At 38.4% G+C, this 25,861-nt stretch overlaps 1 protein-coding gene across 7 annotated transcripts in view; it reads left to right on the forward strand.

The window, feature by feature from the left end:
• Nucleotides 1–21,199, forward strand: part of SANBR (SANT and BTB domain regulator of CSR) — a 33,979-nt gene extending 12,780 nt beyond the window's left edge. For 4 of the 7 annotated variants that reach the window (XM_070734821.1, XM_070734819.1, XM_070734823.1 and 1 more), the window contains exons 6-21: nt 179–417; nt 3,355–3,413; nt 5,758–5,918; nt 6,329–6,415; nt 6,514–6,624; nt 7,260–7,383; nt 7,503–7,655; nt 8,987–9,132; nt 9,366–9,465; nt 13,073–13,172; nt 13,874–13,965; nt 14,367–14,395; nt 16,793–16,866; nt 17,472–17,560; nt 18,652–18,743; nt 19,755–21,199. In XM_070734821.1, coding sequence (XP_070590922.1) covers nt 179–417; nt 3,355–3,413; nt 5,758–5,918; nt 6,329–6,415; nt 6,514–6,624; nt 7,260–7,383; nt 7,503–7,655; nt 8,987–9,132; nt 9,366–9,465; nt 13,073–13,172; nt 13,874–13,965; nt 14,367–14,395; nt 16,793–16,866; nt 17,472–17,560; nt 18,652–18,743; nt 19,755–19,791 — 1,693 coding nt within the window. In that variant the 3' untranslated portion in view covers nt 19,792–21,199. Of the gene's footprint in view, nt 1–178; nt 418–3,354; nt 3,414–5,757; nt 5,919–6,328; nt 6,416–6,513; nt 6,625–7,259; nt 7,384–7,502; nt 7,656–8,986; nt 9,133–9,365; nt 9,466–10,534; nt 10,568–13,072; nt 13,173–13,873; nt 13,966–14,366; nt 14,396–16,792; nt 16,867–17,471; nt 17,561–18,651; nt 18,744–19,754 lie in introns of all 7 variants that reach the window. The other 3 variants (XM_070734816.1, XM_070734817.1, XM_070734818.1) reach the window with 1 other exon arrangement.
• The last annotated feature ends 4,662 nt before the right edge of the window (nt 21,200–25,861 follow it).

Raw genomic sequence — 25,861 nt, forward strand, 5'->3', positions numbered from 1 at the left:
TTTTTTGTGTCATGAAAGTATTATACAAACAATGAATGCCTATATCTAAGAAAATACATTCCATAACAGTAAAATTGTACCTAAATTTAAAATTGAACAATATTTTTCACAAATTATTCTAATATTCCAGATAATGAAAATAATATTCATCCCTATGATTTTTCCCTCTTAAATGAAGGCCAAATATGGTGATCCATGTGTGTGATGAAGCAAAAAATCTGAAAGAAGATTTTGTTTGTCCACGAGCTCTATTGATTTCTGAAATGAAGTACTTTGCTGAATATCTATCAATGGATGCCCAACGCTGGGAAGAAGTGGACATTTCAGTTCACTGTGACGTTCACATCTTTAATTGGTTGATAAGATATGTTAAAAGGAACACTAAGGAATATGAGGTTGATGAAATACCCACCTTAGGTAAAAGAAAATATATTCATTTTGCCACAAATTTTTTGAAAACCTGACTCCTACACCAGAGCAAAAGTCTGATTGCAAAAATGGCTTTGAAAGGTGATTTTTCCTTTCCTGTTCTGCTTTTGATGATGAAACCTTAATTTATACTAACAGGGAAGGCTGAAATAAGATATAAAGTTTAATGGGATTCATGCCTTACAAAATGAGTATAGTAGAAGTGCTACACAACTTAATTAGTTAGCAGTAGTTAAGAAGTTGGGGCTTCCCATTTAACCACATTCATTCTCATGTATAGATTCATCATTTCCTTTTGAGAAAATACGGCCCTGTTATTTTGCACTCTTTATACAGAAACCACCCTATTAAATTTTGGGTTTGATCCAGAAATATGGTAATGACTTGATGTGTTCTAATCTAAATTAGTCTGCGGAGAGGGGCGGCATACAAATCTAAATGATAAATAAATAAATGGATTTGATGCAAATGTTTAGGATGAAGGATATCAAAGTTACTAAAAATGGATGCAAAGCTTTCTAAGTACCCTATTTTAAAGTCTTGCTTACTGCTTATAACATTTTTAAAGACAAAATGTGAACAACTGATGATGATAGCCTCAATGGTGAAAAATATCTGCCCCTATTTTAGGAGGAGAAAGTTTGTTTGTATTTATTTACATGTATGTGTGTGTGTTTATGTATGCAAATAGATAAATAGAGCTAGGGACAGGTAACAAGGGGCCCTTGCTGCTGAGCTTGATTGTTCCCTTCCAGACAATTCATTATCAAACTAGGTAACATCATCAATGCTAGTTAGAGAGTGGGGTTTGCTCTCTTGTTATATACCAGTGGTTTGCCCTGTCAGATTTGGTAGGAATAGTTTTGGTGGTTCCTTGATTGGGTAGAACGCTCTTGATAACATCAATCAAGATTAAGTCCAGGAGAAATCAGTAGAAGATTTAAGTATACATTTGGTTTTCCCTTCACTAAAATTCATGGTATTAATACTGTACATCTGTTTGATTCTGGCTTAATCAAACAATTTTTAGCATTTGTTTTCTTTTAAAAAATATTGTTCTTGTTAGTTCTCACTTATGTTCTGTACAGCACATATTAAAGTTTGCATAGTATAGTAAATGCAGAATATTTATTTAATTTAAACTAGGGCTAGGCCCTAGTTTTTCTTGGTTTGTCACATCTTGTAACATTTCCTTGGTTTGTCACATCTTGTAACATTGCATTACAAATTTTTGGGAGCAGTATTCTAACCTTTAAAAAAAGTTAAAATGCATGTGTTATATTTCTTCTAAGTTAACATTTTGTCAAAAAAGACCCAAAAGCAGTTCCTACCTTCATTCCTTAAACAGAATGATCTCCTTTAGATGATGAGACTTTGTCACCACCACAATCCTTTGTAAGAGTTATGGCCATAGTTCCCTCTAAGCTGAACAGTGAGCAATCGCTCACTTAAAAATCATCATCAACTCAGAGTTTTCCAAACCTGCCCAGAAGCCGAGAGGAAAAGAGTGAGAGAGAAGGAGAGAGAGAGGAAGAGAGGAAGAGAGATAAACAGATAGAAAAAAGAGAGGAAGGAAAAGAGAAAGAAAAAGAATGGGAGTAAGGAAGAGAGAAAGAAAATCAAAATCTAGTTTGAAAGTAGCTCAACTATTTAAGTGGCATTTTGATATTGATAGAGTTGCCCTATTATGAGCTCACTGTTATAGACACACAGTACAGTATTTTATTTTTAAATTCTCTGAGGCAAAACAGGGTGGGTTTTTTATTTGTTTGTTTGTTTGTTTCTTTCTTTCTTTCTTTCTTTATTTATTTGTTTATTTATTTATTTATTATTTCTCCCGAAGGGACTGCCGCTCAGACACTATACTTTTCCGCCCCCCCCCCCAAAAAAAAAATTAGAGGGAACACTGGTTATGGCTATATAAAGATTGCTCATACACAGTTTAAAACCAGACCTTTCTTTTCTTACTGTATATAAAGGAGGAGTTTTCGAAGAGTGGCGGCATATAAATCCAATAAATAAAATAAATAAATAAATAAATAAATAAATAAGCACAGCTGTTTTTAGATTATGAAAAGTTTATTTCTGGGGTGGAAAATAATATGCTCAGTTAGCAATACTAATATGAAAATTGCAGGTATTTGTGGAAATTGTTTCCACAATATTCCATAATATTGCTTTGTTTTCAAATGTGATTCTGATCCAGCTTTATATTTGATCTAAAGTGCAAACATTTTACAAATTAAGTGCGCGCTTATACTGTCTAATTTATAAGGGACTGAAGTTAGATATATCGAAACTTGAAATTGGTCTTTTGTGTAACTCAGCTTTCAATATTGAGAGCCCACTCCTCTCTGAAAACAGACAACTTTGCCTTTAAAAAAAAGAGAGACCGATAGCTTGAAACTCAAAATTCTACTTTGTGAATGTATTTGTGAAACACATTTAAAATGACAGGATTGAAATTCTGAATCTTGGTTTGAGATAGTTACTTACTTACTTTCTTTAGTTTATTTGTGTTGTGGGGCTTGCTTTGTCATAATAATGTGAACTGTAAAACCCTACACTATTATTTCTGACTGCATATTAGGATAAAAATTAATAAAAAAGCAAATAATTATTTAGCATTGAATTATTAAGCAGTTTAATTATTTAGCTATAGATGTAACTAGAATGGAAAAATCTAAATTATAATCTAAATAATAGAAGGTCAAGGTAGTTGATAAAAGGGCCCAAAACAAATCTCCAAACTTTCTCTTATTCCATTTTTATAGAATATGGATTTTCTGCAGCAATGTTGTCTCTAACTTTTTTTAAATGAATATATTTATTGAGGTTTTTTTTCCTGTTTTAAAGCCTTTTAACTATTTTTCCATTTTTTGTAAATCTAATAACTTTTCAATTTGCTATCTTGTGTTTTTTTAGAACCAAGCAATGTCATTTCAATACTTATTTCCTCTGAATTCCTGAAGATGGATTCTTTAGTGAGTATACTATAGCAATAAGCATTCTGTATCTTGGGTGTTCTAAATTCATCTAGAACAGTGGTTCTCAACCTTTCTAATGTCGCAACCTCTTAATACAGTTCCTCATGTTGTGGTGACCCCTCCCAACCATAAGTCTAGTGCCAATTCTCCCAACAGAGCTTTAAGCTGATTGGCAGGAAGATCAGAGGGACACCCCCACTGTAAATGCCTGGATTGGTCGATTGTAAAACTATGTTCTAAGGTGCCAGAATATAAGCTTTAGTTCCTAACACCATGTCTTTTTCCATGGTCTTAGGTGACCCCTGTGAAATGGTTGTTCGACCCCCAAAGGGGTCCCGACCCCCAGGTTGAGAACCACTGATCTAGAATGAGAACATACAGCCCACAGAGCTGATCTGTATGGTCTGAAATTATACTTACTATTCCATACTTACTGGGAGCTACTCAGCATTATGGCACCCTTTCTTTCTGTGAGCTACCCAGGAATATGGTCAGCTTTTAAAATCAAATGAATGAGTTAATGAATGAGCAAGCCATGGTTTTGCAAGTATTTTATCTCTGGTATTTAGATGCTATATTCATTTCAGAGATTATGGTTATATACAGCAGATCTTTACTAATGGATACAAATTGCTTATAGTTGTTGTGGCCCGTCCACGTCCTGCTCAGCTGATCACGGATTTTGAGGATTGAGAGATGGGTGTATTTTGGTATCCTGGGCCAGTGTACTTGGCACCCGTGTCTGAGAGTGGAGAGGTTGTGGAGTTAGAGGCTGAAAGCCAAGCAGACACTGTGGCACCTCCAGAGGTGTTCTTGAGTGACTCAGGAGATGTCAAAGAGCCACTTATAGATGCAAGGATGCAAAGGAGACACAATTACTTGAGGAGAAAGAGATTTGGGTGTGAATAGTTCTATAGAACACTTGGCCACACCTTGTGGCTATAAAAGGGGAGTTTTTGCAATGTGTCAGTGTGAACAACAATATTCGAGCAATGGCAGGATATGCCATTGCAGATCATTTCTACTACTAGACAGCCTTGATAACTGCAATCTGCTTCTGTAGGATTTCTGCCAAGATGCTGTGAGTTGGGTGATTAATAGAATTACTTCAAAGAGACTTTTTAATGAGTTTTTGGATTCCAGCCTGAGATGGGGTTTATCTGCTAGTCATTAGCCTTGGAACATTGCCCAGGATGGACTAAGACTCCTTTTTGATATTTAACCATTTTATGCTATGAATTATTGAACAATATATCTCCATTATATACCTCGCGGATGTGTGGAGGAGGAGGGGTTTTAATTCTTGCTGGCTTCTAGCTTAGACAGAACAATAGTTATCTTCTTTTTTCTCCATATCTTTTTTTTAAAAAAAAACTTAAATCCTTTTATTCCAAATCAAATAATATTTGGTATTAGAAATGCCTCACATTGGCTTTTTGTGGAGAAAATCTATGTGATTGCTAAGAACCAGCACAGTTTGATGGTACACAATTAATCTAGTTGGCTTAAGCAAGAAGCTCAACTTAACACAAACTCTTTCTTGATGAGTCTCTCTGTGATATTTCCTAAAGCAGGGACTGCAGAAGTTTATAGAATCTTTAAAAAGATTGTGATTTGCCTTAATTTCTAAGCTCTTAAAAATGTGAAGTGTGTTTTCCAAATATTTGCTAAACAAAGATGGCAGTATTCTTTATATGCATGTCTCTGTTTTGCAATATTGTTATGCTTTTACTTGCAAATTATAATTAGAGTTACTTGAATAAGGTGCTTAAAAACTTCCTGGTCGATAGAAAAGTCTGTTGTTTGTTAAGCATTTTTGAACTTGATTTGACCAAGCACAATAGAGAACAGGAAATGGAAATGTATGGAATATTTATAGCTGCTTTCTTAGAAAAGTCCCTCCAAACTTTAACTACCATCTTCAAAAGAAATAGAAAAGAATGTGCAGTATTCCTATTTTTAGAGATCTGGTCATCTTGCTAATTACATATTTCAAAGACATTGGGGAAATTAAATTCTTTGACTGCTATTTACCACCAAATCCAAATTTTGTATAAACTATGAAAAACGTTTTCTAATATGCATACTCATCAAAAAAAGATAGGAATCGCTCCACCCACTGCTAACTTCAGCCTGATCAATCCAACAGGTTCTTCCCCAACTCTATTCCAACCTTAATAGATAACAGTAAGTATTTGAATCTCTGTATGTAAAAGTGTTTGAGTGATTCATTTCCTCTGGTCATTGGATCGTCCTAATGCTTTTCTTGGAATATGAAAATGCTGTGAGAAATATTTGTATGATTATTCAGTAGTAAGTGAATTATGTTTATGTTTTTTAGGTAGAAAAATGTATTAATTATTGCCACAAGAATATGAGTACAATTGTAGCCACGCCATGCAATATGAACTGCATAAATGCTAACCTACTAACCCGCATAACTGATCTTTTCACACATAATGAAGTAGAAGAGGTGAAGGACAAGAGAGATAAATTTAAGAGGTACTTTTTGAGCAAAACAAAACCTTATCATTGTCTCCTTTCCTTTTGTATTCATATTATCATTAGTTTGAAAGATATATTACTAACTGCACAATTGATTCTATAGTTAATTATAATTAAGTTCCCAAGACAAAATTTGAGCTTCAACAAAGTCATAGAAATTAGATCAATTAATAAATAAAAATTTCCTCTCCTTGGGTATAGCACAATCACCAAATGTACCCAGCCGATGGAACTATTAATGTAATATTACTCTATTCTTCTTTGGTGAGATTTCATCAGTAGCCTGAAATTTTAAAATTGCTGCAATATTATAAGCACTTTTCTTCTGTTTATAATGCAATATTTAGAATACGAATGAAATACTTGGTAACTTATTTTTATGAGTTTTTTTCTTTTGTAACTAATAGCAAACTTTTCTGTAAGAAGATAGAAAGACTGTTTGATCCAGAGTATCAGAATGCAGATTCTAAAGGAAATGCTGCAACTCTTTACAGGTATACAGCTCTCCATTGCTTTGTACTACCTTGGCATATGTTCCATAGCTCATTGCAATTTTCTAATATTATTCTCATATTTTTGGTTTTTTGTGCAGGTGTTACTTATGTAAGAAACTTCTTATTAAGGATACTGAAAGAAAAATCCCATGTATTCCTGGAAAGATTAACGTGGATCAATATGGAAATATACTTTATATTCACATAAGGTGCTTCACATGTCATTTTGTATTTTTTGTTTTTATCTTGACTTCTTTTAACATATGCTATAGAAAAGTTTTAGTTTATAAACTACATTCCATCTATTATCCCAGCTGACAGTTTTAACCAGGTGTTCTAGGGAACAGTGGCTAAGGAGTGATGACTTTTGAAATATAGATAGATTAACAAGATAATTTAGCAAACCCTGTTACTGTCTCAAATATATAATTTACTTTGACTGAAAACAAAAGGTAAGCAGGGTCACATTTGCATTACTATTTGGATGGCAGAAAATAAAAAATGCCAAGGCTTTATTCAAAACAATTTCTTGGAAGGAAGCATTGATAAACCGCTTCCATGTTGTTGTTAAATAAATATGGATATGCCAATGAGGTTATTAGAACTTAAACTCTATTCATAGTTTAAAGTTTTTTTCCCTACACTGTAGCAATCAACACAAAAATATGATGTTAGCAGAACACAGGTAAGATGTATGAAACATTGGCAATCATTAAATTAGTACAATGAGAATCACTCAAAGAAAATGAAAGAAAAAAGAATTACGTTTTTTCTAACCTGTGCAAGTCAGAATTAAAATTTCCTTAAAAATTTCTCTAAAACGGCTGCTCATTTTTCTCTATAGAGATAAATCTTGGGATATACATGAGTATCTCCTGAGTCTTTTTGAAGAATTAAAATCATGGCGAGATGTATACTGGCGTCTTTGGGGAACTATTAATTGGTTGACCTGTTCAAGGTGTAATCAAGTGAGTATTTTTTTTAGCCTCATGAGGATATTTTTATTTAGATATAAATGCTAAGACTTTACACAGCAGCATTTTTAAAGAAATATACATTTTTAGGAACAATGTATCTGTTCTTGCAGACTTTCCTGTGCGCCGAGTTTTCACACTGCCAATATCATCCTCAACCAGTGCTCTATCCTGGTATAGCAAGTTCCCTTGGTTCCACTGGTACTGGAATATATCCCTGCTGTAACCAAAAAGTTCTTAGATTTGATCCTGCTCCTATTCCAAAAGTATGTATTTGGAAGAAATCTTTTGAAATCATCTTGCTATGTAATTTTTAACCAAGTTATACCCTCACTCTCCATTCCAGCCGCAAGGCTTTATTGCCCTTTTAATGAGCTACTGCAAATTTATTTATAAATACCAGCCAGTGTGCAAATTTGATTTATGTGAAAAGTTTATAGAGAAAAGTTAGTTGGGGGAAAGATCAAAAGCAACATGAGAAAATATTATTTTACTGAAAGAGTAATAGATCCTTGGAACAAACTTCCAGCAGACGTGGTGGATAAATCCACAGTAACTGAATTTAAACATGCCTGGGATAAACATATATCCATCCTAAGATAAAATACAGAAAATAGTATAAGGGCAGACTAGATGGACCATGAGGTCTTTTTCTGCCATCAGACTTCTATGTGTTTACTTTTTTGTGTTTTACTATGATTTGTAATGAGACCTGAATCACTGGATGATTTTTAAACCATTAGCATTAATATTTACTTTTAGTTAATATGGCCAGACCAATGGCCCTATAACAGGGGTGTATCTCAATGAAGGTGGTCAATTAAGAGCCACTTCCTCCCCCCCCCCCCAAAAAATCTGGCCTCCTCCTTCCCCATCTTATAACTATAATTTTACTTTAATTGTACTTTCTTTTTACTGGGTTAGAAGTATTTGTCTCTGATGATTTTAAAGATTTTGTTCTGTAAGCCACCCAGAGTTCGAAAAGGGATGGGTCTTCGGAGAGGGGCGGCATACAAATCTAAGTAATAAATAAATAAATGGGTGGCAAAATCAATCAATCAGTCAATCAATCATGCACAATCATAGCTACATACAGTACAAGGCCGACTTTTCCACGAAAACAAACCTTTGAGGGGAGCTTGAGAGGCACCCACTAATCTTCTGTGACAGGTGGTGGTAGGGGGTAGAACTTGGAATGTGAATCTCCACAGTATCTGTCTGCTTTTCTCAAAACAATAAGGTGATATCATGTTATCAGTTCTATTGTTGATATTGTTACATTTCACTATAGATGAGTGCAATGTAACAGCACATACATAAAAAGGGGGAAAGTTGCATTATAACCTTGCATTGCTATTTTCAGCATACTCCATCTCATCCTCTGGGGTGAATTCATTTTCCTCATTCGTAGTTTAACACATTAACCACTACATTATACTGGCTGTCCAAAAGAACACATGTTATAACTAGTGTTGTAATCATTGTGCCAAAATCACTTTTGTTTGTAAAGATTGTGTTATTATATATATTATAATTACCGTATGTATTATTTCATTTGTCTCATTGGCTTTCCCTCTCGGTTCTTTTTTAATAAAAGGGCTGTAAAGTAAGAGATCATGTGATTGGCTTGCCTCCTGGAGGTGAAGGTGGAGATAATGTACCCTATCAGACAGCTAAAATATTGAATGATCTGATTCAGCACCGAAATATTATTGTTCTGCCCTTTTCAAAAGACCAGAACAGGTAAGTCAATAGATATGTTATTATTTATCTATATAAAATAATTTCTAGATGTAGGGCATCAGTTAAATAACCTTCTCTAGAATCAACAACAATATTATGCACAAGCATAATAAAGTGTCATGTTGTCTGCTGATTTAATATTTTGCCATTTTAAAAAAAATGTTCTGTTAATATTCTCCCTGCAGAATTCTGACTAGAATAACGTACCTTAACTGTTTCTTTTCTTTTTGAAGCATTTCTGGAATAGGGCTGAATGATGAGAAGGGTTTTGAATATAATATTTTATTGGAGCCAAATTCGTCATGGGGGCCCAAAACAGGAGAAATTAATGCTGTGAGTAATCCCCCCCCCCCCCTTATTTAGATTTCCATTAAGTTGTTTCACTCCACTTATTCCAACTGAATAAAATAAGTTCAGGGAGGCACTTTCTTTAAGACAGGTGTATGGAAATTGGCTTTCCAAATGTTGTTGGAGAGATCAGCCATCAAGCTTGAGCGATAATAGAAAATGTAGCATATTTGGACAATTGCTGATATCCTCACTTGTCCTTCAAGTGAAGCATATTGACCTTGGTGTCTTTAGTGAAATATGTAAATACAGTGTGTTTGGGAAATTCTTTCTACCAAACCAGTAAATTGGAAGCAAGCTTGATGCATAGATGCATATCGGTATCTGTTTTTTTATTAGCCAAGTTCTTTCCAAAGAGGGAAAGCTGCTGAGACCCAGGTGTTTGGGTTAAAGAAATTGATTATTGTTCAATACAAAATTAGTTACATATGAATGAGTGTCCTCTGTTCCCTTCCCTTCTGCCTTCGTTAGCTCCCTTCACAGAAGCTTTACTATGTTAGCTGTAACGAAGACTTGCTTGAAAAGGAGAATAATTCATTAAAGTAAACTGAAAATATGAGTGAAGCACAATAGCACTAAGCACATTCATAAGACATCAAATTGCCAGAGGTGGAAAAATAATTATATCATTCTATGCATGGTGACTCTCTATTATCACTGTTGCAGAAAGTATTGTGATATTATTTGGTTGATAATATAAGAAAAAAATTAATTTGAATTTTGAAAAATATTGCTTCCTTGGGTATTTTACATCTTGAGATGATTTTGTACCAAAGAACAAAATCCTGCTCAAGAGGAACTTTCAAATAATAATTTAACGCCACATATTATGATTTTTAATTTTTTTGAGTTGTTATAGCCTAACATTTTCCAGAACTGCTGATGTCAAGCACACCTTTTGGGGGGATTGGATGCCTGTATCATTACCATGCATAGTAACAGGAGAATTGCCTTTTCTGTATGCATTAGACCCCTTTAAAAATTCTCACAGTAGACTTGCCACATTCTCCAACTCTCACTTCTGTCCTGGTTTTCTTTCTTTTTCTTTCTTTAGTTCCTTTCTCTGAAAAACTGGACTCTTCAGCTGGTATGTTTATCTTAGTTATTTACATTCCATTAGATAAAATTCCTTCATTTTCAATATTCTGCATGTTTAATTGCTTTGTTATAGTGCTTTCAAGGAAACCCCTTTGAAACTTAACTTAAACCATGGCTTCAGCAAATATTTTAGGATAGAAATATGGTAAACAATTTGTGTAAAACTGCAAGTTTTTGGCAAGAAGGGTTAGAACATTACAGTGTTCCCTCAATTTTTGCGGGGGATGCGTTCCGAGACTGCCAGGGAAAGTTGAATTTCCGCAAAGTAGAGATGCGGAAGTAAATACACTATTTTTGGCTATGAACAGTATCACAAGCCTTTCCTTAACACTTTAAACCGCTAAAGTGCAATTTCCCATTCCCTTAGAAACCATTTAGATCATTACTCACCATGTTTATTTATTAAAGTTTATTTAAAAAAATATTTATTAAAGTTGGATGAAAGTTTGGCGATGACATGTGACATCATCGGGTGGGAAAAACCGTGGTATAGGGAAAAAACCTGCAAACTATTTTTTAATTAATATTTTTGAAAAACCATGGTACAGTGATCCCCCGGGTATCGCGATCCCGATCATTGCGAACGGGCTAAATTGCGATTTTTCAACCCGGAAGTCAAAACACCATCTGCGCATGCGCGCCCTTTTTTTATGGCCACGCATGCGTAGATGGCGCCGGGCAGATCAGCTGCTGGGCGGCTTCCCTGGGTCTTCCCCCTCTTGCTGGCGGGAGGGCGAGCGGCGGGCATCAGCGAGGAGTTTCCCCACCGCCCACGCAAACTCCTCGCTGCCGCTCGCCCGCCCTTCGCCCGCCCACGCCGTTCGCTCGCGCCGCTTCCCAGCTGAGTCCTGAAGCGAATTGGCTTCAGGACTCAGCTGGGAAGCAGCGCGAGCGAGCGGCACGAGCGAACGGCTTGTCCGCCGCCTGCCTGCCCGCGCGGGCCGCGGCTCGCACGCCCTTCGCCCGCCCACGCTGTTCGCTCGCGCCGCTTCCCAGCTGAGTCCTGAAGCGAATTGGCTTCAGGACTCAGCTGGGAAGCAGCGCGAGCGAGCGGCGCGAGCGAACAGCTTGTCCGCCGCCTGCCTGCCCGCGCGCCCGCGGCTCGCCCGCCCTTCGCCCGCCCACGCCGTTCGCTCGCGCCGCTTCCCAGCTGAGTCCTGAAGCGAATTGGCTTCAGGACTCAGCTGGGAAGCGGCGCGAGCGAACGGCTTGTCCGCCGCCTGCCTGCCCGCGCACCCGCGGCTCGCCCGCCCTTCGCCCGCCCACGCCGTTCGCTCGCGCCGCTTCCCAGCTGAGTCCTGAAGCGAATTGGCTTCAGGACTCAGCTGGGAAGCGGCGCGAGCGAGCGAGCGGCGTGGGCGGGCGAATGGCGGGCGAGCGGCAGCGAGGAGTTTGCGTGGGCGGTGGGGAAACCCCAGCGCCGCTTCCCAGCTGAGTCCCCTTCCCAGGAACCCCAATCTTCGGCTCCTCGCTAGCGCTGCGGAAGTAAAAACACCATCTGCGCATGCGCAGATGGTGTTTTTACTTCCGCAGCGCTACTTCGTGAAAAACCGATCATTGCGAGGGGTCCTGGAACGGAACCCTCGCAATGATCGGGGGACCACTGTATAGACTTTTCGCGAAGTTCGAACCCGCGAAAATCGAGGGAACACTGTATTTGGAAAGCTGCTAGTTCAGCTTTAAAACATCTCCTTCACACTATCCCAAGTGCTCTAGTCTATAAGGTAGTTTCTGAAATTTCAATTGCTACAGTGGCTTATATTTGAATGTTTATTGGTCTTGTTCTTCTTTTTCTCTTTCTTTTTCTTTTGTATTTATTAATTAAGTTTTATCCTGCTTTTCATTCAGGAGCTCAAAGTGGCAGTTTTACAGTTTACCATTATAATTTCACTGAATTTTATTAGGTTGCCATTCTCAACCATGACCTGGTTGATTTTGCAGCACAACTCCAACTAGGGGAAAAACAGTGCCCCACTTAATCCATTATATTTGGGCTGTTTTGAAACATAACAGAATTTCTAAATATGTTGGTGGTTGCTATAACTCTGAGTCACTACACCTGGTTGAGATTTGTAATGCAAAATGAGTGGGTCTTTTTTCTTTTTGATACAAGAGTTGTTCTAAGATAGGTGAACACATAGATAAATAAATGTTTTGCTAGGCAGAATCTAAAAGAATAAGAAACACAAGTCATGAGAATGAATCATCAGCAGTTTCACTCATTTTATAGTGCTACCAATTTTGAACTCCAAAGCAAGAGAGGATTGCCTTCTCTGTTTCATCTAGCTGCTCTGAGTCCTGAGAGGGGTGGCAAACAAATCTAATAAATTAAATTAAAACTAAATTAAATTAAATTGACAAACTGCAATGAATATTGCAACAGATAATCCTCTCAACCAGTTTCTCTTTCTAGTTTATTGTTACCCAACAATCTATTGTTGTTTGGAGATGAGTGATACCCATTAATTTCTTCTCTATCCCCTGATTACAATAGAAACAACAGTTGCTGCTTTCAGAAGATGATGAATACACAACTGGGTCTGAAGTCACAGAGGATGAAGTAGGTGATGAAGAAGAAGTGTCGAGGAAAGCAGGTATTTTTTTCCTGGCTGGGATATTAAATATGATAGCAGTTAGGGATGTAAGAAAATGACTGATATTGCAGTGGCCTGTTTCTCTTAAGATAAAGTGGACTTAGTCAAATAGAACTAAATTTAGTCAGATCTAGGCCAAGCTTCAGTGATAGGGCAATTTAGGCTCTGTCTGGATTAATAGTCCTACAAGCATTGCAGCCTTTGGGTATAGGAATAACCATAATTTTATAGCACAAAATTGAAGGCATGCAGCCCTCCTTCAGTGGGTCGCCTTCTAGGAAGGCACAGCATGCCATGAATTGTCACATCAGAATGAAATGACAGAGAGAATGTTTTCTCGATGGGAGGACGACCTCAAATAGATCATGGTCTCTTCTATTTATTGTGTATTCACAGTTCTGACATGTGGTACAGAATAACCAATTGTGAACGACACATACATTATGCCAGCACCATATAAAGCAAACTTCTCTTGTGGCTTCCCTATAGATAATTAATGGAAGCTACAATCTTTGCCCCTTTCCTAGAATGTGTATTTACTGGTGATTAACAAAGGAATGTGTAAGGCATATATTTCCTTATCATGATTCTGCAGGATGCTTGCTCAGCCTGGACTTTCATTGTTGTGTGTTTGAACATGAATGAAGAGAGCCTAATATGGTATATGCTGATCATTTGTGTATACTATTTTTAATTAACAGGAAAAAAAGAGAAGCCCAAAAAAATTACCAAAAATCCAAAAAAGCAAGTATCTTCACCTAATATCCAAAAGAAAGAAAAAACATTGGAGAAGGTAAATATAAAATGTGTAAAATATTATAAAAATAAGGTATGATAAAAATAACTTTTTTTATTCACCAAATGTAGCAACAACTTTGAATTTATTTTCGCCTAACCCTGAAAAATTAGTTTCCTTTGTCTGTTTGATGGATCTAGAATAAGACTTGAGTCTCAATAATTAAATGAGAACTAGTCATAATGAGGTACCTTCTTTCCATCGTTAGTTTTGTTAGTAGATATAAAATCTGACTTCGTAATACTAGGGTTTTTGTTGTTCTTCTGAACCTAAATACATGTATCTCCAGGGGAAATCCTTCATGGTTAATAGCTTGCATAGTTTAAGTAAAGAAAATTTGATCAAAGATTTTTCTTAATATCTATCTTAGTGTATTCCTTTTTTCTTTTATTTGACAGTCTAACTCTCGAGACACATCTCCCTTTATGTAAGTATTGGCTAAAATTTAGAGGAAAGCCATTAAAGCAGACTCTAACGTTTTATTACCGTATTTATATAGCTGCCGATCTAAACAACTGACTCTGGATAGCTACAAAGATCATAAGTATTTTCCGGTTGCCAAGTGACCAAATCAGAGTCCCATGGTTGTGGGGCCACCCTTAATAATCACAATTTTGAGGACCCAGTCATAAATCTCTATTTTCAATTATTAATTATTATTTATTAGATTTGTATGCCGCCTCTCTCCGAAGACTCGGAGCGGCTCACAACAGTAATAAAAGCAGTATAACAATGGGACAAATCTAATAATAAAAATATATAAAAACCCCAGTAATTAAAAACCATACAGCACATACACACCAAACATGAAATATAAAAAGCCTGGGGGAGATGTCTTAGTTCACCCATGCCTTGCGATATAGGTGGGTCTTGAGTAATTTGCGAAAGACAAGGAGGGTGGGGGCTGTTCTAATCTCCGGGGGGAGTTGATTTCAGAGGGCCGGGGCCGCCACAGAGAAGGCTCTTCCCCTGGGGCCCGCCAAACGACATTGTTTGGTCGACGGGATCCGGAGAAGGCCAACTCTGGGACCTTATTGGCCGCTGGGATTCGTGCGGTAGAAGGCGGTTCTGGAGGTATTCTGGTCCAATGTCATGTAGGGCTTTAAAGGTCATTACCAACACTTTGAATTGACAGTTCAAATAGTGAACAAGGATTGGGGAAGCAAGGACTATCTGTATTAATTTGGTTAATACAATATGTGTAGCCATAGTTTTAATGCTGTAGTTAAGAGATTTAGTGCTTATGCATGTCTTCCTCCTCTGCTATGCTCCGTTATTTTTACTAGAAACAGTTTGATATCTGAATTGACAAACTGGTTTATACTTTCCTTTCAAATACTTTCAGACTGTAATGTGTTGTCGTAGTTTGGAGGGAAATCCTAAGCCAGGGAGCAGCAACCTTAAACACTCAGAGAGCTATTTGGATCCATTTCCCACATGAAACAAAATATCGGGAGCCACAAAACTCTACCCGTGCCTAACTTATTTCCTGAGCGGCCACAAAACTAGCATATATAGTTGAATTAAAGATTCTGTTTTCTTCTGAAACTTTTCTTTTCTTCAATTTATCCATGGTTGGTCTACCAGGGGTCGAAAAGCTCAATAAATTGCATACCAGCAGGTTTCACACGTTAGTGGTTATGATGTATATTTTGAGTGACAGAGCCACAGCAGAGGGATGAAAGAGCCACATGCGGCTCCAGATCAACTTCAGATTTTGAATACTCTTCAAGGAAATCTTGATGCAGGCTCCACAACACTCCATCTGGAAAGTTGCCAAAACCAGAAGTATCATGGTCAGGGCTTCCTGGTACAGGAATTTGTACAGCTGACGCATAACATGAGCCTGTGCATAGACCCTCCACTCCACAGCTACCACTTATTCTTTAAGCAGAGACTACTCTTCAACTAGAACCTCCAAGTTGTATCCCAATTCCGTGGAAGTTCTGCTTCATGAAAAGATAAAGATAAATCACTTTATTGGCCTGGAGCAAAGATATATAATTAAACATCATCAACGTACTGGTCATATCTTGCCCTGTGTCAACAGATGCTGTGAGCCACCCCGAGTCTATGGAGAGGGGCGGCATACAAATCTAATAAATAAATAAATAAACTTGCTCAGATGTTACACAGAGTGCTTAGAATGTTGAGAAGTTGTGCAAAGTAGGGGCCACAGGCAAGATTTCTCACCAGTAATTATTTATGGAGATTCTCAGTTATCCAGGTCACGGTTGTCCCAAAGGTGCTTTTTCAAAAGGCAACTGAACTTTCTTTTTTTTTGCTTGAAGATGTTTCTCTTCTCATCCAAGAAGCTTCTTCAGTACTGAATGAAGAAGCTTTGGGGATGAGAATCGAAACATCTTCAAGCAAAAACAAAGTTGGCTTTTGAGACTCCTCGCTAATTAATATCAACTGGAATCAGCGTCAGAGGAAGAAGAACTATTTAGCACTGTGCCACCCACTCCTAATTTTCAGACCTAGTCCAAAAGATGCCACGATCAATAGTATCAGAATCTGCTGAGAGCTCAAAGAAGGGCGGTGTGTGTGTGTGTGTGTGTGTGTTATCCACCAAAGGTCATCAGCAAATGTAAGCAGTGCTATCTTAATGCTGTAACGAGGTCTGAAGCCCATGGAAGGATCCTAATTATCTGCTTCCTCTTTCACAACCTGCCCTAAAATTATCCAGTTCCTTTGAGTTTGCAATGGCAGATAATTGTCCCTTTTGAAACAGACCCAATAGTGCCCTGAATTATTCTAGAAAGAATATGACTGATTGTCTGCTTCTATATTCTTTGTCATGGCTTATCTGCTCTTTCATTAGAATGAGTTTGCAGCAGAGTAAGTGGGATCCTTCCAGATCACTAAGATTCAATCAAGATGCTCAAAGAGAAGAAGGTAAGATGTACCTGCTTAGCTTCTGTGATTTAGTAGCTAAAATAATGCTAGTGTTGTTCCATACCTTCATAAAGGTGTAAATGTCCAAGATTCTGTGAGGTAGGAATTAGGGGCCCACATGCAGCCCCCTTGCATCTTGTTTTTGCCCTCCTTGGCCTCCTGCAGCACTCTGCAGACTGAAAACGACCCACCGGCAGGAGGCCATGGAGGGCGAAAATGAGGTGTGGTGTGTGTGTGTGCACATGGCCCGTTTTTACCTCCAGAGGCACCATGGGCCGGTCCTTTGATATTTCCAGGCCACTTCCGCAGGCTGGATTTAAGCTCTCTGTGGGCCAGATATAAGAGATTTACCAATTTTTGTGACTATAATTGTTGAAAAAGAGCTATGGATTTAATATTAATATTTATTGAATCATTTAAATGTTTTTAGATATGGTTTGTTATTCATTTAATTATTTGGTGCTTACTACATTTTATTTTAATTTTCCTGTCTTCATTGGGTTTGGTCTTTGACCAAACATAAAACAATTGCTACTCTGAAGAGTGAAAAAGTTTTATGCACTGGCTCTTCTATTTCTTTTCTGTGATGTGTTTTTTCCCCCCAGATCAGCGGCGAATGATTGAGATAACAGGACATCTAATAAAAATTAGGTTGGGGGATCTTGATCGACTGAAATCAAAGGAAAACAAAGAAGTGAGCTTTATTGCTGTTCTAATTTAATATCACTGACATATTTTGGCTACACATTTGATTCTTTTCCCCTTTAAATTATTATACTTCTCAAAAAAAATAAAGGGAACACTCAAATAACACATCCTAGATCTGAATGAATGAAATATTCTCATTGAATACTTTGTTCTGTATAAAGTTGAATGTGCACAACAGCATGTGAAATTGATTGTTAATCAGTGTTGGTTCCTAAGTGGACAGTTTGATTTCACAGAAGTTTGATTTGCTTGGAGTTATATTATGGCGTTTAAGTGTTCCCTTTATTTTTTTGAGCAGTGTATTTGCTGCCTTTCAATAATCCAGTAAACCCTCCATCGAATGCTGGGTATAGTAATGATTTCTGAATATAATGATTGTATCTCCTTCTCCACCCCCTGGATTTCCCCCCCAAGCAATGAGCTGCCTGATGTTTTTTGTTTAGTCGTTTTCTTGTCACCCATGATGTCGTATTGAATGTTCTGTCGCATTAAAAGAAATCAGCATTTTCTACCCACAATTAGGTTTTCCTTTGCTCTTCCTCTTGAGTAACCTCTCTGGATTTTACGGTATTTTAGTTTCTATGGAGGTTCCCAATCATCCAGGTCATGGTTGTCCCAAAGGTGTTATTTGAATTGAAAAAGCTTCTTGGATGAGAAGCAAAACATTTTTCAAGGGCAGAACCCTCCTAGAAAGTCCAGTTGCCTTCATGGCTGTTTGCAAATGGATAAAGTTGATTCATCTAACAATCACCAGTTTGCTTAACAACCAATGATTTCATTTAACAACTGCCCCCCAAAATATTGTAAATATCAGGCAGAGTTATGTAGTTAACCATGTAACCATTTGAAAGCTCAATTAGGACCGCAATTTGAGCATTACCTGTAGTAATTTCTTCTCATTGTTTAGTAAAACTGGGTATTATTATAGTATAATTACAGTTCAGTTTTAACTTGTCTCTGCTTAGGACCAAACCCACCCACCCTCCAACAATTTAGCTATCCATCTCCCATTATGTAGAGTAAGAAAGAAAGCGCCAATCTTTAAATCACATGATTGTTTGACTTCTGTCCTTTCAGTCTGCATCCGGAATTTATGCAAGACTTGAAGCTCAGATCAGGGCAGCAGCACAAGTCAATATTCGTCAGAACATCCCTGAAAAAATGATAAGGTAAATATTAAGTACATAGGATTGTGATGGCGAACCTATGGCACAGGTGACATGGGTGGCACGCAGAGCCATATCTGAGGACATGCGAGGCATTGCCCTATGCCAGCTGATTTTCAGCCTTCCAGACTGCGGGGGAAGTATTTTTGCCTTCCCCAGGCTTCCGGAAAGTCTCTGTAGCCTGTGGATGGAAAAAAAATGGACCCATCGGACCCAACAGGCCTACCAGAAGTTCAGAAACTAACTTCCGGTTTTGGCCATTTTTCACCCTCTCCAGGCTTCAGGAATGCCTCCGGAGATGGTGAAAAATGGATCCAACAAGCCTACAAGAAGCCTGCCAACCACAGGCTCTGGAAGCTTCAGTGAGCATGCACAGTGGAGACAGCACAGGGGGTTGTGTGCGCATGCATGGGTAGAAGCCATTGCATTATGGCAGTGGGCTATCACACAAGTGGCATCCGAGCAAAAAAAAGTTTTCCAAAACTGACATAGGAGGAGAATGAAAAGGAATATTATAATTGATATATAAAGATTTATAGAAGAGCAGCTGGATTTTTATATGCAGTGTATCTACACTGTAGTATTGTAAGCCTCCCAGAGTGGTCCGTGTTAAGAGGAGTGGCCAATATGTTCAATCAATCAATCAATCAATCAATCAATATTTATATAACATGCTCTAAAATTTTGGAGCTGATACAATTTTCATTCTCCTTAGAAACTAGTTTACAGCTTCGATATTTGAATTCAATGTAGTAATTTTATTTTGTACTTACCTTTTTATTTTTAGTTTTTACTTTAATTCACCCTGTATCTAATTACTAATTTGATGGGTGTTTCTGAAATCAGTGAGTCCCATAACATATTCCATTGAAGAATGAGAGTTCATATTTGACGGTTTCTAGTTTGGTAGTGCCACCTTCAGTATAGCTAAAGCAGCAAATGATTCCTGGTAATAGATGAATTGTTCCTGTTAACTTCTGTTGTAATTTTTCCAATGTATTTCTGTCAATTTAGGACAAAAACTCGGTTTGGTCAGAGCCGCCCAACTTAAAAACAAAACCGAGAAGTTTTCTGTGATGAAGCCAAAGCACTTTCCTGCCTCCTGCAACTGCTTCCAGGATTCCAGAATCCGGGCATGCTTCTTCCGAAAGGTTTCAGTGACTGATGTTCCGGTCTGCCACATTAATCATTCTGTTTTAATGAATTAATACCCATTTTACATCTGTCGTAAGTTGTAAATACACCATTTTCTCTTAAGCAATGGTGCATTTATAAACCTGCAAAACAGAATGTAAAGCCCTTATTTGACTGAGGGTAGAAAAAGTGGTGCTAATGAAATTAAGAATTTCATATTTTGCTATCAGTTTTTAGTAATGGTTAAACCTGGCCTTTTTATATACTTTGGGCTTTATTTGGCAAGAGTATTACATTGTAATGATTTAGTTGTATAAATATAAGGTTGGTGATGCCCTTGCATCCTATTTAAAATCTTGATCTTATTCTTGTTCTGCCATTAAGTTTTCCTTTCTACAGTGAAACAATGTACATGTTAATAAGTGCTTCCTCTCCAAACTTCCTTTCTTGAATGCTTCAATAAAAAAAATAGTTAAGAGAAAAAACTCCACACTATTTTATGAGTTACAGACAACCCTGCAGTCTTTTCTGCACTGAAGTGCCAAATATGATAATGCTTGTAACTTTGAGATTTTTCATAACTGACTTATGTATACATCTCTTTGCAAAATTAATCTTTGTTTGGAAAGATTTGTGTATGGGAAGCTTCAAGTTGTCAACTTGCTCCTTGATATGAAACTAAAAAATAGAAGTCATCCATCTCTTAAGTGTAATAACACCTTTTGGCAGAAATAGATGCTATGAAGTGCTGTAAAGATAGAACAAATTGTGAAAGAGACTGAAGAGCTAGCAAATGCATTTCTCATTTGCAACTCTTTTGCAAAGAATATTATGCAGAAGTATCTGCAGCAGGGGTATCAAACTCAAGGTCCCCAGCTGGATCCAACCCACAGGGTGGTTAAATTTGGTCCACAGGGCCACCTGGGAAATATTAAACAGCCTTCGTTTTTGGCTGGCAGAGTGCTGCTGGAGGTCGAAAAACAGGCCGCATTCATAAACTTCCTTTGGTAGTATATACTCTCAAACAGATAATAGACAATGAAGATCCAATGTCTAAACATAAACAAAATGAATTCTTAAACTTTAATGCACTGCAGGAAAAGCGAATCCAAAGTAAATGTTGATAATTTCCAAAAGTTAATCCCATACAGCAATACTGTGTTTTTATGCTGTACTGTATGTCAAAATCCATCATAATATTTGTGTTTTTACTTAGATATTTTTCATAGCAAAATTCCAAGTATCTTTAGGCACTTATACAAATAGTCATTATCAAATTCACTTGAATTTTTGTTGCACTGAAATAAATGATTTGTTAATACAAATGTTGTGTCCTAAAGATCTATACAATCATCATGATGGTTGATACAGACCTAGTTAGGGAAATATTGAGGACCTAGCAGAGGTCTCACAAACAAAGACAATGGGGGAGGGGGGGAGAAGCCAGATTCACTTAAGGACTGGGTTTCTAATCGATCTACGTCCAGGCATGAAAATGTGCCGCTCAGACATTATACTTTTCTTCCCACGCTGAAAAAAAAATTAGAGGGAACATTGACCCCCAACTCCTGTCTACCTAGCAATTCAAGTGCAAGTAGATATGTCTTTGGCATATAGCTATGCTGCAATTGTCTTTGGACAATGTTGGCTCCCTTAGCCAAGAAACATAGAGGAGCACTGTGCCCTAAAGTCTGACATGATTGTTGTGGCCCGTTTGCATTCTGCACAATTAGCAATGGATCCAGAGGACTCAGACACAGTGGAGGTATGGTACAAGTGATTTGTGTTCCTCGCAAAGGGGACATAGTGTCAGAGGCTGAAGAGCAACCGGGACCTTCTGCACCTCCTGAGATGAGTGACTCAGGAGAAGAAGCATCTTCTTGATGCAGGCGCTATAGGAGGCAAGAGAGAGTGTGGAAGCATAGAAATCAAATAAATAAATAAATAAATAAATAAATAAATAAATAAATAAGAGTGGTTACTCAGGAGGAGTCTTACTCAATAGCACTGCTGGCTACTGGGCCACGCCCTCAAGAAATTTAAGGTGGAGTCACATGACCAGGGGTGGGCAGCAGGCAGGACAGAAATGAAGCTGTGTGCCCAGCTCCAGCTGACTATCCCCCTTCCCATCCTCCTCCTCTTCCTTGGAAAGCAGCAGGGAGACCAGCACTGGCAGGAGTTGCAGGGGTCCCATTTCCTCACCTCTTTTTTCTCAACAGCTGATTGGCACCCGTTCACCTAGCTACCCAGCCCCAGGAAGGAGAGTGGGGGAAACACGAAGCAAATTGTCACCCCAGAGAGCGACACTGGTGAGGTTGTAAGTCAAGGACTTAACAGTTCACTTGAACGATGATGATCGTTCAAGCCACTCCCACCTGGTCACATGGCCGACAAGCCACTCCTACCAAGTCACAGGACCATCTAGCTACACCCACAAAATAAGTCACACCCACAGTGTGGCAGTAAAATTTTTGGCTGCCCATTACTGCATATGACGCTTCAGTGCAGAGGACAACACCATTTCATTCCAGACTCTTGCTGCATCTATTGTCTCTGGCTTGTGATTGTAAAAGAACCACATTCTTGACTGCATTAATTAGCTCTGGGCTTCCAGCCAACCTCTGTATGTCTATGATAAGGAACTGCTACAATCTACTAATTACTGTTGTGTTTACCTTTTCTTGGGACTCTAGCCAGCTGCTAAGACATTATTAGCAGTGTGGTGAAGACTTTATTAGTTTACTTGCTGTTCTGTCGAGCTCTCTGGTAGAATCCTCCCAAAAATGCACAGATATAATTTCAGACACACACACGTTTGAAAATTCAAAACAATGTTCTTTATAATGAAAACTCACTTAAACCAAGCTCTCTTTTGGTATAGCAAAGAGCACTCGTCTCCAAACAAACTGGTAATTTGTACAAGTCCCTTATCAGTTCTGTGATACTTAGCTTGCAGCTGTGAGGCAATTCACAGTCCTTCTTCTTTCACAAAGTGAAACACACTTTGCTCTGGTTTAGTTTCAAAGCGGGGGGGAAATCAGCACACAAAAGGTCAAAGTCAGTAAAGCAGTTATGAAACACAATGATCAGATAATCCTCCACAATGGCCAAACCCACAGGCTGCTATTTATAATTACCACAGCCCCACCCAACCACAGGTGGCCTCATTTTCTTTGATAATAATTTCTCAGTTGTTGTTGCCTATGCATCTCTCTCCGCATGTGTGGCTTTATCATTAACTCTTGTTCTGAATCCAAGGAGGAGCTAGATAATTGATCTCCCTCTGAGCCGTCTGCCACACTCTCCTCCTCCTTGTCACTCATGTCTTCTTGGTCAGAGGAGCCTTCATCAGCAGATTCCACGGGGGGGGGGCAAAACAGGCCTGCAGCATGTGGATGTCTCCCCCACATCCACAGTCCTTAGGGCAGGAGCTGGGCCAGAGCTAACCACAACAACTTGCTTTTAGAAGAGACTCAAAACTGCTAAGACTTTTATTAGTAGTAATCATTTAGTACTAAATCCAGTGGTGTGCATCTTATTTTGGGGGACTCGACACTGGGATAGAACAGGAACCTTTACTTTTTATTACATTGAGATGCATGATATGATGTATGATACATAAATGCACTGATCTTGGATTTTCAAGAGAGGTATGATGAACTGAAGATGTCTCTATGAAAGTGGAGCTGACAATTGTAACAAAGACTGAGCCTGGTTCCTTAGAATCTGAATAAGGAGGAGGGAAAGGGAGTTTAAAAAATGTGAAAATTAATAAATTAATAAACAAAGAAGAGGATAGGAAATTGTCTACATGCACTCTGGACAGCTGCTTCTCGCAAAGAGACTACAGGACAATACTTTTCTGAATGGTTTCGCGCTAGGAGATGAAGAGATCAGCCATCTTGTAATAACTGTGGCACAACTTTTTAAACACATTAACTTTTAAGCTTTTCCAGATCTCACTTTGTAATCACTTTCAGAAATTGCCTGCTAACCACCTTAAAGCTTTTAGAGATCTTTAGAATGACAAATTTGAAAAGCATTTGGGTGAGTTTATCTTCAACTTTGAAGAGAAGAAAAATTAATTATATGCTTAAGAACTTAAACAATTTGAAATAAACAGATTTTGAAATAAATAAGATTTTGATCTAACAAAGTTGTAAATGGACTAGGGGTCCAGATTCCAATACTGCTAAATTCCAGTATTATTGCAAGATTTTTAATTAACTATAAAAATGAATGGCTTCTTATGGTAAATAGACTAATTTTGGTTTTTCTGGCCACTGTAAATAATAACAAAAATTAATACATTGTGATTTTAAAAATTGGACATTTTTAGGAATTGGATACATGACTTATAGACATTTTACAAAGCAATAAAAATGCCAACCGGAAGGAAAAATAAATACAAGCCTATTCTTAATGTTGGTTAGTACTGGAATGTACAGAAATAAAACAAAACAGTTTAACATCAGAAATGTTAAAGAAGATATCTGAAGAATGGAACTAGCAATTAGTAAATTCAAATGGGTCAGTGTAGTGGTCTAAATTTATCAAGAACTTGTGGTGCCTGAGGGTGTTAACCATTACCTGGACATTGTGCACTGCCTGGTGCCTAGATGATGAATGAACAAGTATATTGTCCAGGTAACATTGGATGTGCACAGATATCTATCTCAAATGCACTGCCAGTGTCCCCAGCACCTTGCTAAAGACCCTCAGCATTTAAGAGTGGCCAAAAGGGAGGACCGTGTACTCATAATGAGACCCTGCATTAACAGAACCTTGCTGAACTTGGAAGCCAAGAGGCTTTTTTTCACCCAGCTGCTGGCGCAAGGCCCCAAAAATATCTCCGGTCACTGCCACCAACTTCGTGCGTGCATGGCTTTCTTTTCACTGAGTTAGCCGGTCCTGGCAGCAGTGGCATCAACTGCTGTGGCAGCTCTGCGGTTTCCCTTCGAGGACAGTGGCAGCACTGAGGAAAGGAGCCCCTCGAAGCTGGCGGTATTGCAGCCAGCCCCACCCTTCCCACAGCTTGGAGCGGTTAGATGGTAGAGACTGGGAGGTTGTCAAGCTCCAACTCCCATCCTGTCTCATCCCGTCCCCTCAGATCTTGTGTCAGCTGCTTTGCCAAGTCGCCCTGGGATCACCCTGAGGAAAAATCCCACTGCCAAGGGAAATGCCTTCACCGTCTGCTATTGTGGCTCAGAGCAGTGGACTCAGCCCCCCCATGTTGCTGAGAGAGGGTATAAAATGCAGGAGGCTCCCCGCAGTTCCTCGGGTCATCCAAGCTACAACTGAGCCCACCGCTCTAAGCCAGCATAGACAGTGGCGTGCCTGCCTCATCCCTGCCAAAGCAACAGTTTGCTGCTGGGTGTGGAGCGGAGCCTTCAGGAGCCCCTGGTGAGGATTCCCCAATACAGAGAAATGAAGGCAGAGAGATAAGAGGTAAAGAGAGGGTGGAAGTGAGGGACAATGTGTTGGGGGGGGGGGGGGTAGAAAGAAAAAAAACCCCCTGTAATGCATTGCATGAGAACATGTGGCATTGTAAAATCGGGGTGACTTCCCTTTTCTGTCTCTTTTTGGTCGGTCACATGTGGGTGACGTGGCTGTTTGATATCCAAATTTTGTTCGGTAACTGGTGCAAATTTTTAATAAAATTTTTAGTTGTTATCCAAAATGTTCGCTATCGAAGGCGTTCGCTAGCCGAGGTTCCACTGTATATAAATTCTACATTCTACTTCTATAAAGAAATGAGGAAATTAATTTCCTAACAAACTGTTAATGACATATAACAAACACCCCTACCTCAGATACTTTAATAGCTATGAACAGAAACAACAACAACAACAACAATAATAATTTATTAGATTTGTATGCTGCTCCTCTCCAAAGACTCGGGGCAGTTCACAACAATAATAAACAGTCTACAAATCCAATATTTTAAAAACAATTTAAAAAATTTAAAAAACCCTTCTAGTAAAATA

Source organism: Erythrolamprus reginae, chromosome 1, assembly GCF_031021105.1.
Source record: "Erythrolamprus reginae isolate rEryReg1 chromosome 1, rEryReg1.hap1, whole genome shotgun sequence".
Lineage (NCBI taxonomy): Eukaryota > Metazoa > Chordata > Lepidosauria > Squamata > Dipsadidae > Erythrolamprus > Erythrolamprus reginae.